The 21,132-nt window shown below is 33.5% G+C and overlaps 2 protein-coding genes across 2 annotated transcripts in view; one reads left to right on the top strand and one right to left on the bottom strand.

Moving 5' to 3' along the window:
• Positions 1-1,278: 1,278 nt before the first annotated feature.
• LOC111563198 (interaptin-like) lies at positions 1,279-3,577 on the bottom strand. Its single transcript, XM_055011343.1, has 2 exons — positions 2,457-3,577; positions 1,279-2,273 (listed from the first exon to the last, which is right to left on the bottom strand). Exons 1-2 carry the CDS (start codon positions 3,453-3,455, stop codon positions 1,818-1,820), a joined length of 1,455 nt encoding a protein of 484 aa, XP_054867318.1. The 5' UTR covers positions 3,456-3,577; the 3' UTR covers positions 1,279-1,817.
• A 2,867-nt stretch (positions 3,578-6,444) lies between these two features.
• Positions 6,445-21,132, top strand: part of rasgef1ba (RasGEF domain family, member 1Ba) — a 195,602-nt gene continuing 180,914 nt past the window's right edge. Inside the window, exon 1 of the mRNA XM_055011242.1 lies at positions 6,445-6,706. Within this exon, the coding sequence (XP_054867217.1) occupies positions 6,638-6,706 (69 nt within the window). The 5' untranslated portion in view covers positions 6,445-6,637. The remainder of the gene's footprint in view (positions 6,707-21,132) is intronic.

The raw sequence follows: 21,132 nt of genomic DNA, 5'->3' as shown, positions 1-21,132 counted from the left end.
AAAAATAAATACACTTACAATAATAGAAATACTCTTTTTGTGTGATTTTGCTTTATTATCTGTAGATTAGCAAAATGAGGAAAATTTGTAAAATATCAAGTTAAAGAATGATTTATCATTTTTCAGAGCTTAATACAGTTTTTTCAAATAATCAGTAAAATAATATTTATTTGCTTTTTGCAGATAAATACAGTAAAGCAAAAATGTATATATTTTTGCATTCAGACATAAGAATTAATAACCATTTATTAAAATACAAATGTTTGATGTGGACATCATGTACGGGTTTGCCTTGTTTTTACAGTTAACATGTAAATTATTATATTCACTGGATATTATTTGTAGTTTAACAGTTAAAATAGCAGTTTAAGGAATTATTCACTATTTTTCTATCCTTAATACAGATTTTTTCTTTAAAATAACAGAAAACACCTGTAAAATATATGATTCTATACCAAACGATGCAGAAATATATATATTTTGAGTGTATTTATTTATTTGAATTGTATTAAATCATAGAAATACTCTATTCATATATTCTAAAAACACTGTAAAAGAATATTGTTCAAATACAAATTTTGATGTTTTGTCAGGAAATTATTCACTATTTTTGTAAGTTTAATATACTTAATTTTTCTTTTCACAAAAAATCTGGAAGTAAAAAAAAAATCCTGAAATATATAAAGTGAAAATAATGTCAATGTAATTTTTATTGACACTAAAAAATAATGCCTGTTAATAGTGCAGATATGCTATTAAATATTATGAATATTTCATTCATATATTATAAACACTGTAAAAAGAATCAATTACCTTATTTTAAATACAGATTTTGTTGTTGACATTATGTACAGTTTTGTTAGGAAACTATTCATTATTTTTCAAACCTTAATATACAGAATTTTTCTTTAAAATGACAGTAAAAATCTGTAAAATAACATTTTCTTCCTGAAATATATAAAATGAAAATAGCATCATTTTATGGTCAACACTTGTAAAGGAATAAACCATTTTACCATCTATGAAAACACAGATTTTGGATATATATATTATTTACCATTTTGAACTGTTAGTTATTGTTGTAAATGTAAATGGATATTTACAGAGATTCTACTAGTTATTATGTCTGATTTAAGCAGATCTACAAAATAACAGTAAGTTGTTTTTAAAAAATAGAGTGAAAACCAGTTTTTAACAGTTTAACATCTTCAACACTTCATTAGAAGAACACAACATGGATTTGAGTCACATCATATACACAACATAAACAATTAAAACTGAAACTTTCAGTCCTGTTTGATTCAGAACCTCCGGTTTGTACAACAGCAACATGGTTCTATTTAACCATAGAGGCAGACACATGCAGAAATATATATTTTAGTTTAGTTTATTTGATCAATTTGGATGTATTTTGTATCTTTTAAATTTGGTCGTCCTCTCCTTTTTTTTTTTTTTTTTTTTTTTTGGAATTAGAGGACAATTTAGAGAATCCAATTAGCCTAATTTGTGTTTTTTTGTGTTGTGGGAGGAAACCGGAGCGTCCCGGGGAAAACCCACGCAAGCACGGGGAGAAAACACACAACTCCCCACAGAAACATGAAGAAGTGTTTCTGTGAGGCTGCAGCGCTGAACGCTGAGCCACTGTGCTGCCCTTAGGATAGAGGGAGGACAGAGGGAGGAAAGAAGGAGGATAGAGGGAGGTCAGAGGGAGGAAAGAAGGAGGATAGAGGGAGGACAGAGGGGTGAGAAAGGGGTGAGAAAGGGGGAAAATGGGAGAAAGATGGTAGGAAGTTGGTAGGAAGTTGGAGAAAGGAAGTTTAGAACATCCAGCTCCAGCAACCCGACTTCTTCCTCTTCTCTTTCTTTTCTTTTTTGACCATTTTCTCCTCCTCTCTCTGCTCTGCGCTCTTGAAGCAGCAGAAGAATCTCTTCTTCTGCTGCTTCTTAGCGAGGCGCTCCTGCAGCTCTTCATTGTTTTTCTGCAGGGTTTTGTTTTCTTCTTCAAATTTTTTGCTCTGTTCTGTCAGGACTTTTACTACCTCCTGGATTGACGACTTGTCCTGCTCCAGAGCTTTGTTTACCAACTGGAGATCATCATTTTTAGCTTCCAGATCCAGTTTTTCTGTCTGGAGATTTTCATTTTTACTCTCCAGATCCAGTTTTTCTGTCTGGAGATTTTCATTTTTAATCTCCAGATCCAGTTTTTCTTTCTGGAGATTTTCATTTTTAATCTCCAGATCCAGTTTTTCTGTCTGGAGATTTTCATTTTTACTCTCCAGATCCAGTTTTTCTTTCTGGAGATTTTCATTTTTACTCTCCAGATCCAGTTTTTCTTTCTGTAGATTTTCATTTTTAATCTCCAGATCCAGTTTTTCTGTCTGGAGATTTTCATTTTTAATCTCCAGATCTAGTTTTTCTGTCTGGAGATTTTCATTTTTAATCTCCAGATCCAGTTTTTCTTTCTGGAGATTTTCATTTTTAATCTCCAGATCCAGTTTTTCTGTCTGGAGATTTTCATTTTTAATCTCCAGATCCAGTTTTTCTCTCTGGAGAGTTTCACTTTTTCTGTCCAGGTTGTTGATCTCATCTCTGAGGGTTTTGGTGGTTCCCTCAAATTCCTGATTTTTTTCGTGGAGGTCTTTGTTTTCTCTTTCCAGCTGTAGATTTTGATCTTGGAAGTCTTTACTTTTGACCTCCAACTCTTCTTTCTCAGCTTTATATTTATCCTTCAGTTTCATTAAGGTCTCTTTAGCCTTGGTTTTTATCTCCTTGTTTTTCTCCTGAAGGACCTTTATCTCCTCGGCCATCCTCTCTGTTTGCTTGGTCAGGTCCTTGTTGTGCTTTTCAAGGGCTTTGTTGGAGGCCTTGAGCTCCTTTTTTTCGCTGGTCAGAGTTACTATCTCGGCCTGCATGTCGAACCTTCCAGACCTATTGTTGTCAGATTTGTCTGGCTTTCTCGACACTTCCTCCAGCTGTTTTTCCAGCATTTTATTTTGCTCCTGGAGCGTCTTTTTAGCTTCCTGCAGCTCCTTTATCATTTTCTGTGTCTCTTTCGTCTCGTCCTTGCGAGTTCTTTCTTGGTCCTGCAGAGCCAAAAATTCCTCTTCAACCAATTCCTTTTTCATCTCCAGCTCTTGATTTTCAAGCTGGAGATCTCTGACTTTCTCCTGCAGTTGTTTCTTGTCCTTTGTCAGAAGGACTTTCTCTGCCTGGAGGTTTTTGCACTTCTGCTCCAGTTCATGTAGCTTTTTCACTTCCCCCATCTTGGGAGTGTTTTGGTTTGCTGGTTCTGGGGCCTCGTCCAACGGCTGGTCGGGCTGTTCATTGGCCTCCAGCAAATCTTCTATTGGGTTCTCCAGAAGATCTTCCAGCTTGCTACTTTTGTCCTGGTCAGAGGCGCAACTTTTGTCGTTTTGTCCACGACGAGAGGTGTTTTTCTTCTTCTTTCCTGGCATTTTACCGTCAAAGCAAAGGTGATGCCAATAAAATAAATTCCACAAAAATATTACTCAGCAGGTTGAGTTTCTGTCTCAAACAAGGTTCTTTGTCTACAGTTGGTCGTTCGGTCTCGTGAATTCTGTTGAATGCTCAGTAAATCATAAGTACATCGCTGGATGGGAATCCGAGAATGACTGACCTCTGATTTGTTCAACCTTTTTATACTTTTGGAAAGGGTTGGACATCACTGTGATGTCATCATACGTATATGATGTTATAACACATGTAATGGCATCAAATTATGACATCACACACCAACGGAATTTTCATGTTGCCTAGCAACAAATTTGAATAATGCACCACCTACTGGCAACCAAAGGCAATGCTATGGGCCCCAAAATGAGCCCAGAAACATTCCATTGACCTCAAACTCGACGCTGCACTTCCTCTGGTGCTCAGCGACAAACCTGTTGAGTTTGAAGTGGATCGGAGACAAAGTTGTCAAGATACATGAAGACAACACACATATAGAGACTAGATTTCTCAGAGAGATCAACAGCAGAGACTTCTAGAATCTTCCGTGTTGCAGTACAGTGGATGGGGCCTCTGTTGCTAGGCAACAACAACACGTGAATTTGGAAAGTCGGACTGAAGATAAACTTTTAAAATGATTCATTCTTCATTAATTTTTGACTTGGATTGTATTTATAGTTCTTCAGTCAGAATGCAAATTCATGCATTTTTTTCTGTAATTTTCCGAGACTTTATCTGTAATTTAGCAGTTAAAAAAATGATCTTTTTACAGAACGTTTTACAATACTTAATACACATCATTTTACTTATTTTTTACAGTAAAAAAAACTTAAAAATGACCATTTCTAAAAATAAGAAAATACAGTTTTTAAAATGATTCATGTATGAATCAGAGTTTTTGTAAAGCTTCACTGTTTTCATGAAAATACTTTGTTAGAATTTCTCTGAATCTCTACATCTGATTCTGAGATTACAAAGTTAGCAAAACCCCAAAACAATAAATTGTATCCATGTTATGTTAGTTTTATTGTATATACTATATACTATAAATTCAGTTGTCTTTAAAAAGTAAAAAACCCATTGATTTAAAAAAAAGTCATTTCTCTATCTGTACACTGAGGTTTATCAACTTTAAAGACATGAAATATTAAAGCTATTTCATGTATTTAATATTAAAGAGTAATTTTTCTTTAAAAAAATATCCTTTAGTGATTTGAATACAAAAAGGCGATAAATCGTATAGCTATATTATGTATTGTATATTATGTATTTAATCATCTGTATTTATCAAAAAAGGGAAATCTGTAAATTGAAATGATACCTGTTTAATTTAAATCCATGTGATTTTTTAAAATTGTAATTTTACAGATTTAATTATCTGCATTAAACAAAATAGATTAAATCTGTAATTTTTAAAAAATAATTTTAATGTATTTTTAAAATAATTACACTTAAAAAATTGATTTAAAAGGTTATTTATTTATTTCACAGCATTCTGAGTTTTGTCAACCATAAACTGATTAAATCACATCGCTTGATGAAGTTGTTTATTTATCTTTTAGCAACTGAAATACAATAACACAATAAACTTTTTAGATATTATATATTGTAGATATTCTATATTATAAATTAAATTATCTATATTTACCAGCTTTATTTATTACATTTAAAAACAGTCAAGAAAGGTTTTTTTTTTCAATTTCTTACACAGTATGCTGAGTGTTGTCAGCCTTAAGACATGAAATATTAAAGGTGAGTAATTTTTTCTTTTTAAATGTTTTTTTTTTAGGGATTTAAATACAACAAAAACAATAAATTGTATAGATATCATTTTTTATATATATTACATATTAAAATCGACATTTTACAAATGTAATGAAAAAATACTTCTAAAATTACTTTGAAATAATTAATTATTGATAATTTTATCAATAGAGAAAAAAAATATTTTTATTATTATTTATTTTATTTTTTTTAATTTTATTTTTATTAAAATTTATTTTAATGTAATGTAATGTTTTCAAAAAGTTGATTGAAAAACTTATTTATTTAGTATGCTAAAATACAATAAATTGTGCAGATATATATGATAAATTATCTATCTTTAACAATTTTATTCATTAAATTTAAAAACTGTCAAAAACATTTATTTATTTATTTATTCATTTATTCCACAGTATGTTAAGTGTTATGGAGTCACAAGAGTGCCACAATAAAATATAAATCTGTTAAAAAAAAAAAAAAAGGTAATAAATGTCTAAATATGGAGAGGAATAAATAAATAAATCTGTTGAAAAAATAAGGAAATAAATGTAAAAATAAAGACGAAGAAATAAAAGAATAAATAAATAAAGGCCAAAAGCCTTTGCTTTTACTTGATGGACTGAGGAAAAGGCAATGACAAAATGGGAAAAAAAGGACAAAACAAAGGGTAAACCAAAGACAAAATTTACCTTTGTATTTCCACATTGATTTATTTATTCTTTTATTTTTTTCTCTTTGTATTTACACATATATTTCCTGATTTTTTTTTAAACAGATTTATCTTTATAGTTACACATTTATTTTCAGATTTTTTGTAAACTGATTTATGTTTTATTGTGGCACTCCTGTGACTCCATAGTTGTCGTCAACCATGAATTGATTACTTATTAAAATTAATATTATCAACCTTGAACGTTCCATGCGGAAAAATGATATTAAAAAAAAATAAAAATAAAAATAATAATAATAATAATAATCAAAACGTGTCACGTGTTTTGCTCTCGTCCAATCCGGCTCCGGTGAGTCCAGGTGTGTTTCCTCTGTGGATTGTGGGAAAACTCCGGTCGATGAAAACCACCTGACGGCTCGTCGTCCCTCCCTCTCCCCCCTCGGCGGGGCCCCACCTGCTGCTGCTGCTCATCCACTCTGGGTTTGATTCTTTGGAAGGAGACAAACAGCTAAAAGCCTGCGAAGCTCCGGCATCATCCAGCGGCTGGTCTGCTCTCCGCACGCCGGCTTCAGCACCTCTCCTCCGGCCACACGCCCCCGCCTTCCCCCGGTCTCTCTCTGGAGGTGGAAGGAATCAAGGATATGAGCTCAGGATCCTTGAACGCCACAAAGAAGTTGAGGACAGAAGACTCTCCTGTTGATTCTGCATTTTGGGGATATTTCCCTCATCTCTATGGCAAAGTTCCTGGCAGAATTACTGGGATGCACACTTCCAGACAAGGGCAACGCTCCTTTGTTCGAGGTGAGGAGGCTCTAAAATGTGTTTTATGTGGAGCTGCATGGATGAAAAAGGTGCGGTGCGTCTCCATGGTTGTCTATGGCAACAGGAGGCTGAGGCTTTGTTCATCAGTGTGATTGACAGGAAACACTTCATTAACCCTCGTGTTGTCCTACGGGTCAAAATTGACCTGTTGCAAAGTTTGAAAATGTGGGGGGAAAAAAAATAGATTTTCACAGTGAAACTTCTGATGTCCACATTTCCAACATTTTTGGGAATTTTTTGAACATTTTTGGTGGGAAAAAAGAAATGTTTCTTAAGAACATTCACAAAAAAATCAACCAAAATCCAGCGAATTTCGCTGGATTTTGGTTGATTTTTTTGTGAATGTTCTTAAAGAAAATATTAGAAATTTTGCTGGTATATTTGTAATCTCTTTACATATTTTTAGGATTTTTTGGGGAAGATTTTTACTCATTTTTTGAAAATATTTACAAGAATTCTCTTTCCAAATTTGGGGGATTTTTAAAAATAAAACTTTTAAGGGAAACTTTTAAGGAATTATTGGAATTTTCTTCCTGAAGATTTTGCAAATTTTCAGAAATTTGGGGAATTTTTTTGCTGAATTTGGATTTTTTTCAGACAATGAAACAATATTTTTTGGTGCCCGTAAATAAAGACAACAGGAGGGTTAACTCTTTCATGCAATATGTCCATCCAGCTGCGGATTAATGTGTCTTTACGTGCACTTTAGTGCCAGATTACGGCTCCTGATGACTTTGTGTCGCTTTTCTGCGTCGTTTTCATAGCAGGGATGTTTTTTTGCGTGTGTGCCAGAGGTAATTTGTGTGATTACAGGCACCGTGGTGGGTTTTTCTGCAGTAAGTAGCGCTGCATGTGGTGCCAGCACGCTGCGTCTGGCAACCAGGAGCTGAGACTGTGCTGTATTTGGGTCAGCGTGCCACAAACTGAGCTCCACTCACACAGGAGCTGCACCTGTCCTGCACTTTTCACTCATTTCTAGCTCCGCATGGGTTGAAAAACCTGCTGAGAAGCAGCTGAAGGTTTGAGATGTTTGGCAGAGGAGTTTGTGTCTCCTTTCTGGTGTTTTCCTTCTCCTTGTAGGGCTGTAGTTGTGTCAGAGTAGAGCTGGTTTTTAATCAAATTATTAAATATTATTGTGTTGGACACTTGCTGCCATTTTGCAGATTTAATGTTTGACCTTCAGTTGTTACCCTGCGAAAGAAAAATAGTGATAAAATGGTGAAAATCTGGCAGAAATATGCTGCAAAAATGATATTTTTAGCTGATTTCACTGCAATAAATGAGTGTATTTTCATAGCCACACATCATAAAAGACTGAATCATTATTTGTAAACTTACAGCTTTTTGATGGGGTTATTTTTTTTATAAATTAATACCTTTTTTATGTAATTTCTGCTAGATATTATCTACCAAAGCAGGGGAGATCTGTTAAATAACAATTAGGAGTTTTTCTTTTTTCTTCTTTCATCAAAAATGGTGAAAACTGTAACATTCATATGCTGTAAAAATGTCATTATCTGCAAAAGTTTTTTTATATATATATATATATATATATATAGAGAGAGAGAGAGAGAGAGAGAGAGAGAGAGAGAGAGAGAGAGAGAGAGAGAGAGAGAGAGAGAGAGAGAGAGAGAGAGAGAGAGAGAGAGAGAGAGAGAGAGAGAGAGAGAGAGAGAGAGAGAGAGATCTGTAGATATAAGATATCATTTTTCGGTCGTTAATATAACCTAACTAAAAAAAGTAAAGAAATAGAGAGAAAAGAAATGGAAAAAATATTAATAATACAGAAATATAATAATAAAAATAGTAGTAATTCTATAACATTCATATGTGAAAATTGTGTCAATATCTGCAAAAATTATCTCTATCTATCTATCTATCTATCTATCTATCTATCTATCTATCTATCTATCTATCTATCTATCTATCTATCTATCTATCTATCTATCTATCTATCTATATAAATATGATATTATCTTTAAATTAACTAAACGGGAAATCTGAAAAATTACTTTTTTTTTTTTTAAAGCGTTTTTTGGTCGTTAATGTAACCTACATAAAAAAGTAAAGAAATAGAAACAAAAAGAAATAGAAATAGTATAATACTATTAATAATCAAATAAAATAATAGTAATTAAAAAACTGTGAAATTTGTGTGAATATCTGCAACAATTATATATTTTGGAATATTATTTGTATTTTAATTTAACAGTGGATTTTTTTTTGTGACAAATGGTGAAAATCTGGCAACAAGTGAGCCAGAAAAATAATAATAATATTAATAATGGAATAAAATATAATTTTTAAAAAAACTGTGGAATACAGTAACATTCATAATGTGTAAAAAATTGTGTGAATATCTGCAAAAATGTATTTTTAATATTATCTGCAATTTAACAAAACGGGGGCAAAAATGACAGTTGTCTGCATTAATCTGGAAAATGTGACGCAAAAAAATACCCGGATTAGATGGCTTCAATGTGGCATTTACGTCGGCTTTTTGTCCTCAAAAGGAAATACAGCAACGTATGTCCATTTGTTCTTTATCTAAACATGGATCTGGTAGTTGTTGTGTAACATCAGTTTCAGGTTTTATTCTGGTCCCACAAACACACAGCAGCTGTAATCCTCAACCACCCATAATCCACCAGCATCATCTCAATCTGTGTCAGCCAAATATTAAAATCGTCTCAGAAATGTGTCGGAGACAAAATGAGAGAACGACCTCCTCTCAAAGATTAGATCCACAGACCGTTATGTAAAGCTGTATTTCTGATTTCACTAGAATCTGCTGAATGGATGAACTGCTGGTAGAACAAGGGTCATTCCAGAACTAGAGGACATTTGGGCTTTTTGAAAAATAAACCTTCTCTTTTACAGTTTTCTGCTCCACATTCATCAATAATAGGTAATAACCTATCAAAGGCTTGATTGGCTCAGCTTCCACATCAATGGTAGCATTTTTATTCCATGTTTTCTGTGTTGTTTGCTAACCCTACTCTAATCACAGTAACAGGGTTGCTAATCCATGCTAATGTGATCTTTTTCTCAGCAGTAGAAGCTAGATATTTAGCTGCTGTTACTGCTGACCAAGAGGACAAACTGACTGATGGAAAACAGTCCAAAGAATTAGTCTGATCCTGATAATATGAGGTAGAGTGAGACATTCAATCAAGGCTGACAATGGGATGAAAATATGAAAAACAGAAGAGAGGACATAGCTTTGCTCTACACATTCTGTAGGAAAACTGTTTAATGATATTAATTCCAGCGTTTCATGTGATTCACTCTTTTCTTCTTCTTCTACCAGTTAAAAGGTTCTGCTAACAGGGTTGTTGTGGAACACATGCATTATAATTATTATTTAACCCTCCTGTCCTCCTGTGGGTCAAAACTGACCCGTTTTAAAGTTTGAAAATGTGGAAAAAGTATATATTTTCACAGTGAAACTTCTGATGTCCACATTTTCAACATTTTTGGGAAATCTTTGAACATTTTTTTGGTGGAAAAAAGAAATGATAAAAATGTTTCTTAAGAACATTCACAAGAGCAGAAAATGTTAGAAGTTTTACTGATACATATGTAATCACTTTGGATATTTTTAGGATTTTTTTGGAAGATAATTATTGGAATTTTCTTCCTGAAGGTTTTGCAAATTTTCAGAAATTTGGGGAATTTTTTTTTGCTGATTTTTTTGGATTTTTTTCACACAAGGAAACAATATTTTTTGGTGCCCATAAATGAAGACAGCAGGAGGGTTAAAATATTATGTTGATTAAAAAGATGATCTCACAATTACAAGAGACATCAATGAAAAACTAATACCAAAAATATGGGATTTAAACTTAATTTTAACAGTTTTATTTGAGATTCAATTTGGTCATCAAGGGGGTGGGACAAGAGAATAATGACATTGTAGGGAAAACTCCAGACCTATTTGGTATTTTAAAAAATATTTTCAAGCATTATTTTCATCTATTTTTTTCTAAATTTGGTCTCAGGACAAGAACATTTACACAACAGCTGTATGTTTTAGTATTTTATGCATGGATTATTTGAAATTTGATGAGTGGGACATAAAATGTCCTCCAGTTCTGGAATGACCCACGTGTTTTTATTCTCGTAAAGAGAATTATTAGAAGTCCTATAACTAGACGAGGATGTGCAATTCTTTGGTAAATTGCAGGTGTGATTGCTGAAAGTAGCTGCAGCTCGATTTAAGTAGCTGGAGCTTGATTGCAGCCGCTAAAACATGTACAGGAGGATCATTTAGGGGAAAAAAAACGACTAAACTAGAATGTGTAAATCTTGGCTAAATTGCAGGTTTGATTTCTGAAATGAGCTGCAGCTTGATGGCAGTTGCTAAAGCATGTATAGGAGGAAATCTATTATATCAGCTGAGCCACCGCTGCCTCAAAATACTCATCATATTTTATAGTTTTTTAGATTTTTCCACATAATCTAAGCCACTCTAAAATAGAAATACTAATAGAAAGCAAGTAAAGACCACAAAATTACTTAGTTTTCTGCAATTTCTTTCAGCAATCACATGTTTTCTTTTTGGTTTTCAGTTGCTTATCTGCCTTTAATGCAACTAAAAACTTAATATTTTTAGGTTTCTTAATCAGTATCAGTAGGAGCAAGATAAGATAGTCCTTTATTTCTCCCCACGCCAGGGGAAATTCACATTGTTACAGCAGCTTGTGTAGCGTTACAGCAGCTTATGACTCACTTATGTTTAGGGTTTACCAATGTCAGTTCTGCATAATTCTCAGAGCAGACGCCACAAATCCAGCTGATAATTCCAGAAAAATGTCACGTTTAATGTGCATCTTACAGTACAACACTCACTTGTCAACATTTTATGTCCTCAATTGGCCGTTTAGGAGTGAATCCCGGTGAAATCATGTTTATTTATCCACAAATTGGGGTTGAGTCGTGCAGCAGCTGTTCCAAGTTGAACATATGTTGTTTAATATCCTGTGTTAGAATGAAATCAGCAAGTGTGTCCCCTGGGAGGCTTTTATTTTTATCATCTCCGAAAAGGGAAATCCAAGGATTTACAAACGTATCCGTTACACACTTAATATGTATTTTCTTTTCAATTTGTCATTTCCAAATGATGCTTGTTCTTAGGACCTTTAAAAACTTGCTCTAAATGACATGAAATTCATCCTAAATCACATAAAAACGTGCAAAATTACTCAGTATTGTTCAAAATAACATGTACATCATCTCAAATTACTTAAAAATGGTTAAAAATAACTGAAAAAAACATCCAAAAGTCCTTAATAACTTCAAAAATTATCCAAAATTACCCAAATGTGTACAAAAGTAGTCAAACTTTGTCCAAGTGGACTCAACATTTGTTCAGAATAATAGGAAAATCCATCCAAAATAAAGGCAAATTTGTCTAAAATTAGTTTTTATTTTGCTATAACTTGTTCTGACCAACCACCTATCACATATGATGATATGAGCCTTGAAAGTTTACCCAGAATGCACTTTTGTTTTACAGTTTTCTCCATCTTTAGATAGAATTTTTCAATAATTGTTGACAGCTACTTAAAAACTTGTTCCAAATGACATGAAAGTCATCCAAAATCACATTAAAACATGCAAAATTGCTCAATATTGTTCAAAATAACGTGTAAATCATCTGAGATTACTTAAAAAAACATCCAAAAGTCCTGAAAAACTTCATCTAATGATAGAAAATAATCCAAAATACACAGATGTTTACAAAAGTAGTCAAAGTTTGTCCAAATGGGCTCAACATTTGTTCAAAATCATTGGAAAATCTGCCCAAAATGAAGGAACATTTGTCTAAAATTAGTTTTTGTTTTGCTATAACTTGTTCTGTTCTGACCAACCTCCTATCACTCATGATGATATAAGCCTTGAAAGTTTACCCAAAAATAAAAATCTGCACATGAAATAATGATCTGCTTCTATTAAAATTCCTAAAAAGATCTTGCATCACACAGCAGAATGAAACCACTAACCAGACTTCTCATAAAAACATGTTTTTTTTGTGTCCAATTGATATTCCGTCACCCGTTTTCTACCCGGTAACACATGATTCATATTCACCGACATGCCTCGACTTGACACAAAAATTGCAAAAGCATATTTACTGGCATAAACATTACAGACAAATCCACACAAATTAATTCCAGCAGATGAAGCATTAGGATTTAATTAGAGGAACATGACGCCCTGCTGCACCCGGCGTCCTTGTTTTCTGAATACATTAAAACACGCAGAGAAAATCCTCCTTGGGCGATTTAATGATGGCAGATGACAGGAATCTATTACAGGTGTGGATTTTTAACGTGCTTTATATTGTTAGTACAGTTTTTTGTGTTTAAAGTGCACACCGAGGCCGAATAATTTGGGAAAAATATCTAATTGCAACGTTTTGTGACGGATATTGTTGTTAAATCTGTGCTGAAGTCAAATTTCATTTCAATATTTACAGTTTAATGGATTTTAAAGATTAAAAATGTGACTGCTGCACAAGGAGGACGCCACTGTTGTGCAAAATGACAGTTTAATTTTTGGGTCAGACATGTTTGTAACTGTTGGAAATTTCAATCTGAAAGCAACTATTATTCAACCTTAATGCATGAGAAACCAGTCAGTGCCTCCATGACCTCCACAGAATCAAATGAAGTTTTACTTACAATAACTTCAGTATATTTAATGAAGCCATGCAAGATTTTACCTTTATACTATGAATATTTTCAGTTACAGGCCTTTAAAACTCAAGAACCACCTTTTTTAAAAACTTTTTTCATTTTTCTTATTTTTAATTCTGTTTTTGTCATTTTTGACCTTTATTTCTATCTATATTTTGATAATAAATATTTAATATTTATGATAGATTTTATTTATACATGACTCCTAGAATTCATTTGATTTATTTACTTCTGTATATTTTCACTTATTTACATATTTTGCTCTATCTAATGTACACTTCATTGCTTATTTTTATCATTTCATATTCTGTTTATATAATTTTTTACTCTATGTTTTGATTATAATAAATAGAAATGTTTTATTTTATTCATAGATTTTATTCATACATGACTTAGAATTAATTTTATTTGCTTCTGTATATTTTCACTTATTTACATATTTAAATCTATTTAGTGCAGTTTATTGCTTAATTTTTTAAATAATTTCTGACTTCTATTTCTTTATATTTTGATAATAAATAGTTAATTTTATTGTTAGATTTTATTGATTCATTACTCTTAGAATTAATTTTATTTATTTTCCTCTGTATATTTTCATTTATTTACATATTTTAGTTTATTTATTACTTTTCTGCAAAAACACTTTTTTAAACCATTATTTAAAACCATTTGATCAGACACTGCATTAGTGGCATTAATTTTAATCCTCACCAATTAAATTCCGTTCAGACCTTCACTATATACATTATTATATATTATATGGGTCTACAAAGACAGTATACTGGATGTAACTTCACTGGTGTGCAGAGAAACACAGCTACAAAGCAGTAATTCTAGTTTTTCAGCTCCTAAACTTCCCTCTTCTTAAAACAGACCTCTCCTTTGGATTTCTTCTGAATTTACTCATCTTGACGTCTTTTCAAGCCCACAGAAGGAGCCCTCAGAGTACAGCGATGTTAATCTCTTTCTGTGTCCTTTGAAAAAGCGAATGCTGCTTGAAAGACAAGCTCCCTACCCTGAATAAAGCCTCACGCTCAGAGGCTGCACAGAGTAAAGACCGAGAGAGGAGGCTGGCAGCAGGAACTAACGGTATGAGAGCGAACTGTAGAAAAAAAGCCTTAAAAGAAGAAATGCATGTAAGGAAGTAAGTAAGAGATGCAGCAGAGGAGCTAAAGTTTTAGAAAGAATCTCAGAAAAATGACTTTGATGAAGCAAAAGCTGCACTTTAAGACAACAAAAGCAAAACATAAGTAACTATCAACAATTTCTGAAAAATTCAATCTAAACACGGAGAAAACTACAAAAAAGTGCATTCTGGGTAAACTTTCAAGGCTCATATCATGTGTGATCGGTGGTTGGTCACAACAGGTTATAGCAAAATAAAAACTCATTTTTGACAAATTTTCCTTCATTTTGGAGGGATTTTCCTGTAATTCTGAACAAATGCTGAGTCCACTTGGACAAAGTTTGACTATTTTTGTATGTATTTGGGTAATTTGGGATAATTTTATTATCATTTGAAAAAATTTTTAAGGACTTTTGGACATTTTTTTTAAGTTATTTTTAACCATTTTTAAGTAATTTCAGATGATTTGCATGTTATTTTGAACAATAAAGAATAATTGTGCACAAGTTTTTATGTGATTTTGGAGGACTTTTGTGTCATTTGGAAGACGATTTCAGGTCACAGTCAACAATTTTTGAATAATTCAGTCTAAAGACGGAGAAAACTACAAAAGAAAGTGTATTCTGGGTAAATTTTCAAGGCTCATAATATCATGATGTGTAATAGGTTGTTGGTCAGAACAACTTATAGCAAAATAAAAGCAAATTTTTGACAAATTCTTTTTAATTTTGGACAGATTTCCCTATAATTTTAGAAATTTTAATAGAAACAGAGCATTATTTAATGTGCAAGTTTTTATTTTTAATGTAAGAATCAGATAATTAACAGTTATTTTGCCCTTTTTGGAATGAGTTTTCCTTTATTCTTGTCCTTTACTCTCAACTTTCACCAATAACATGATGCATATGTGAAAGTTTTTACTGTAAAGTGCAATTAATGTTGTTTTTGCTGCAGAAAACACAAGTTTAAAGGTATGTCTTAATGAAAACGAGCTAAAACGACCCCTAAAAAGCCTCATATCCACAACTACAAGCTGATAAAAACCCACTAATCCAAAGTATGTTTCTGCAAACTAATAAACTGTAGGATCTCGGTAAGTGAAAGGTTGTGTTTTATGTGTATTAGATGCTATAAATATCTCACTGCAGCTCCAGTTTTTGTACCTGAAGGTTCGCTGTGACGCATGTCGGGCTAAAAAGGCGAGTTTTTTTCCTGCATCATGTTGGCAGCTCGCTGATTTATAAAACACATTTTAATCCTGGATGAAGGCAGCGATGGAAAACAGTTGGTGCTGTTTGGATATTTTATCCACCAATCCTGTTTAAAGTTTAAAAATAGACTCTTCTACTGTGGTTAGTGGGTAAGATATATGTGTGTGTGTCTTGTATGCACTGCCTGTTAACACAAGTCTGTAAGAATATATATATGTATATATATATATATATATATATATATATATATATATATATATATATATATATATACATATATATATATATATATACATATATATATATATATATACATATATATATGCAAAGGATAATGTTTTAGTGGAGTAATCTATTGATTGTTGAAGCAGACACTTAGGGTTGGGAGATATGGACAAAAAGATTATGTTGAAAGGTACAGTGTGAAAATAAAATGTTTTTAAATTGTATTTTAGAAACAATTCACTGGTATTTTACAGATGTTTTGTTGCTTTACAAGTAATACTTAGTAAAATTACAAAAGAAAACGATTTATTTGTGTTATTCCTAAAAAAACAAACAAAAAAAACCCAGACGTTAAGTGTGTATAACGCCTACATGGTAAATTTAACAACGTTTAACCATACAATTATATTGTTTTATGGTATTTAAATCAGCAATATTTTACAGATATTCTCTGTTTTGCTGCACTACAGATAATATCTCGTAAATATTTTTTTAAAAAAAGCTATAAATGCTTAGCTTTCAGATTAATAATCTGGAGCTATTAGATAATCAATTAATTAAGTTCTGCTCATTCCAGCTTTTTAAATTTTAAAATTTCTTCATGAGAGCAAACAGAATATCTTTGGGTTGTGAACAAAAGACCAAACAATAAATCGATTACTTCAGAAAATAATTGATAAATTAACCAGCAATTAAAATAATCACAAGTTGCAGCAGTTTTAGCAAAGAGTTGAGTTTCTGTTTTGTCATTTGAAGTCCTTTTTTTGTGTTGAGTTGATGTTTTCCACTTTTTCCTTGAACCTTTCAGCTAAAATGTTTCTCTTCTCAGTGGATTTACCTTCAAACCTTAACTAAAACCTTCGCTTGCCTTTCATTTCGGCTGTTAATCGCTCTGCTGTCAGCTTGTCTTTAACCCTTGTGTCGTCCTGCAGGTCAAAATTAACCCGTTTTAAAGTTTGAAAATGTGGAAAAAAAATACTTTCACAGTGAAACTTCTGATGTCCACATTTTCAACGTTTTTGGGAAATCTTTGAACATTTTTTGGTGGAAAAAAAGAAATGTTAAAAATGTTTCTGAAGAACATTCACATAAAAATCAACCAAAATCCAGCGAAATTCGCTGGATTTTGGTTGATTTTTGGTTGATTGAAAATATTAGAAGTTTTACTGATATGTATGTAATCAGATATTTTTAGGATTTTTTTTGGAAGATTTTTTACTAATTTTTAAAAAAATATTTACAAGAATTTTCTTGCCAAATTTGGGGGATTTTTTTTAAATAAAACTTTTGAGGGAAACTTTTAAGGAATTATTGGAATTTTCTTCCTGAAGGTTTTGCAAATTTTCAGAAATTTGAGGAATTTTTTTGCTGAATTTTTGGATTTTTTTCAGACAAGGAAACAATATTTTTTGGTGCCTGTAAATGAGGACAACAGGAGGGTTAAAGAACCTCTGACTGGGTCTTGATATCACGTTCGTAGAAATGGTTCAGGTTGAACTTCTGCCTCCTCCTGAATGTCGCTGGGAAAGTGAACATGGCTGCAAATCCAGAGGAACTTGTGGAGGTTTTATAGCCGGGATCAGATCAGGTTTCATCAGTTGGTTCCTCAGAAATCCTCAAGACTTTCATGGACATGCCAACTTGGCGACATTTGGAAGGAAATCTACTGTCAGTCTGGAGACGTTTCAGACACGTGATGGTCTTCTTACAGAAAAAAACAAAAACAAATGAAGATGTGGAGAAGTTTATCATTCTGGGTCGAACTTGTTGAACTTCCAGGTGTCATGTTGAGCTTCTCTGCTATAAATCATAGGCCCAGACAGAGATCATGTTTTACTGTCGAGCAGCGTTACAGAGACGATCCAGGAAGTCAGTTTATCACCGCTGGCAGCTCCGTATGGCATCATGTGGCAGGAATAGATCCGTTTTTTAAGGCGGTTGATGCTAGTTTTTGTAAATGGTTGCCATCAGGACGTGTTGTTGTGTTGTAAACAAAGAATCGACACAAACGTAAATCACAGAATGTCGAATTTATGGCATCAAGTGAGGCGTCTTGTGAAGCCTTTTTTATTGGATTTTCTTTCTGGAGGACTGGTCACATCCTTCAGAAGCGGTTTCTTGGTCTTCCGATGAGTTCAGGCGGATCTTTTAGCATGAAAGAACCTGATTTGAGCTCAAGTAGGCAAGAAAAAAATGCAGATTTGACACTTAATTGTAGTCAGTTCCTCAGGTTTTCTAAGGGAGCAGCTTCTGCATCCAGACCTTTACAGCGTTTGTTGCTGTAGTTTCCATGTTGATTCATTGGTGGATCTGCTCTCATCCCACTGAGTTCTTATTATTTGGTGAAGCACTGTTGTTATTTTCAGAAGCAGAAAAGCATATTCCATGTTTAAATCCATTATATCTGATGGCAGGAGGAACAATCTACTCCTAACTTTGAGCTTTTTCAACCAAATGGAGACATCTTAGTCCAATTTATTTAACATTTACGAAATGTTTACTCTCCAAACTAGCTGAAGAAATGTCCAAAAAGTTGTGGGTCTGGCTGAATTTTGTTCAAGCTGATGGACAAAAAGTAGACTGTAAATTTTACAAACAGCTTTTTATGTGTTACACCTCAACAACCAACGTGCAGATCATCTAAAAACTAGTCGTGGGACAAAGATTAAAATACGATTTTGTGTTATTCTGGCCAAATTTTACTTGTTTTAGGAAGATTTTCAATCATTTTGGACAGGTTTTTGTGTCATTTTGGCCACGTTTTAAGTTGCTTTGGATGATTAAGTAATTTTGGACAGGTTTTGTCATTTCAGGTTGTTTTGTACACATTTTATGTTATTCTGGCTGTAATTTATTTTGTTTTTAATGGATTTAAAGTAATTTTGATCAAGTTTTGAGTCATTTTAAATCGTTTTGACAGATGTTAAGTCATTTTGAAACAGTTTTAAGCTGTGTTAGATAGATTTGAAATCATTTTTGGAAGAATTCTCAGTAATTTTGGACAAGTTTAGTCATTTTTAGCCACATTTTAGATTGTTTTAGAGAGACTTTGTGTTATTCTGGCCACAATTCAAGTTGTTTTGGGCAGATTTTCAAGTTGAAACTGAGACTTCTAACTAGGACCACTATTAAGCTGTGCTTGAAGATGTTGACTCTCAGAAACTGGTCTTCTGATTCTGTTGTGGCTTTGGGTCTTCCAGACCTCTTCCTGTCAGAGTTTCTTCCAGTTTCTGAGCCTTTTGATGGTGAAGAAAACTGGACTCACTGACACCTTGACTTTCTTCACAGTTTCTCTGTAGGAAAGACCTACATTTTTAAGTGTTATGATGGTCTGTCTCTCTTCTATTGTTAGTTGCCTTTTCCTCTCCATTTTTATAGCAGCACACTAGTTTCTGCAGTACAATACTGTTCTAATAATGCTCTGGAGGGTTCCATGGTGTGTTCCACCACTACTTTTATCCAGACAGAGGGAGTTGGAAGTAATCTAGAAAGTCGGGACACCTGTAGGATTTGGTAGCACCAACTTTCAAGGTTTGATCAACCTCCATTGGTGCAGAACAGCTTTAAGTTCTTTTCTTGTTCCCTGAAAAAGGCCTTTTTGTATAATTCTGAAATGTACATTATTTTTCAGTTTTGGGTAATCTGACCTTTTTTTTTTTTTTTTTGCCTCTGGCAGTTCACCACTTACCTTTGTACCATTTCAATCTATTCATTGGACTTGAATTTCTTAAATTTAAATAAAAAACTGGAAAAACTGGTACATTCTAAAACTTTTGACTGGTAGTGTAAATATACTTAAGTCATATTTCATCCTTCATACAGTTGAGGAGGAGCTTCAACCCTTTGCTCTTTAATGGTAACTTAAGCAAAAGCATGAAAACGGTGTCTGTCTCTCAGCTGTCTCTGGTGTATTTTATAGCCTCAGCTGTCTCACCTGTCGAGAAATATATGAAGGATAAAGGAGAAGTGAACTTCTGACCCCTCTAGTCTCTGGTTAGATGTAAATTCTGTCACCTAAAGCTGCGTTTCATGTTGGAACTGGTTGATTGAGGTAAGAAAGCTGAATAAATAACTCGTGGCTTCAGAAAGACTGAAAACAGTTGTGTGTCGTGAGCTTGTGACCAGTTTAAAGTGTTTTTTCGTGAAATATCTGAGCTGGAAAATCATTAAGAAACTGTCCATCCAGTTCAACCTTGTTTTTTTTCTTGAAAACAGGAGCAGATCGCTGTAATTTCAGCGTTTTTCTGCCTGTGTGCAGCCGGTTAATTAGGCCGAAGCTTCTCTCTGGTTGCAGCAGAGTATTTCAGCAGAAGGTCCCTTCAGAGCCAGGTGTCAGTCAAACCAGACTGCTAATCAAGGAGGTTTTTTGTTTTTTTAATTCCTGGCAGCGGACTGTGTTTGATGAAGACTGTTATCAGAGCCTCCGTTCATTTCACGGCAAAGAGCTGCGCTTCCTCTGAACGTGCCAAACACAAGAGCGACCAGCTTTTCCTATTATCCACCGACCGCCGCCATGGAAACCCATCTGGAGGATACAGTCGCTCTAATAGCTGCTGGTTACTGTACAGAAACCTCACAGAAAAAAACCCTTTACACGAGTGAATCCTCTCCAGAAACTTTCAAAGGCTAATTTGACTTCTTTTACTGCGAGACTTAGAGGCAGTTTAGAAAATTACTGCCCCATTAAGGGGATATTAAAGGCTTAAAGAGGGGTATATTTGGGGATATAATTACTCTGATTGATATGAAGGCTGCACTCATCCTCCTCGGCTTTAACTTGGCTTTACTGTCTTCACTTCGTTTCCCTTGAGACAGTTACAGAAGCAAACAAAAACAAGGTAGTTTGCAGTTTTTTACAGCCACTTGATGGCAGCAGTTAGTGTACTTTAAAGCTGCTTTTTACATAAATCTAATTGTATATATCATGGGGTAAAGTAGTGTGTTATACAAAATGAGTCTGTGTCTATAAAAATAAAAAACGTATTCAGATTTGGCCACGACTGAAGTGATCTTCTTGTGCAGCGTTGCTCTGCTCCAAGTGCTCCTGCAACGCTCCATGGAAACCCTGCTCGGTAAACATCGTCTAATCCGTGTCTAAATGTTAAAACGTCAACTTGAATTTAGTCTTTTAGGAAGAGGAAG

This window comes from Amphiprion ocellaris, chromosome 6, assembly GCF_022539595.1.
Source record: "Amphiprion ocellaris isolate individual 3 ecotype Okinawa chromosome 6, ASM2253959v1, whole genome shotgun sequence".
Classification (NCBI taxonomy): domain Eukaryota; kingdom Metazoa; phylum Chordata; class Actinopteri; family Pomacentridae; genus Amphiprion; species Amphiprion ocellaris.
The sequence above is the reverse complement of the archived record's forward strand: the minus strand, read 5'-3'. Positions and strand labels throughout refer to the sequence as shown.

Coding starts and splice junctions, on each gene's coding strand:
- LOC111563198 (XM_055011343.1), bottom strand. CDS start 3,455: ATGCCAGGAAAGAAGAAGAAAAACACCTCTCGTCGTGGACAAAACGAC. Junction 2,274..2,456: donor ATGAAAATCTCCAGAAAGAA/AAACTGGATCTG, acceptor CTGGATCTGGAG/AGTAAAAATGAAAATCTCCA.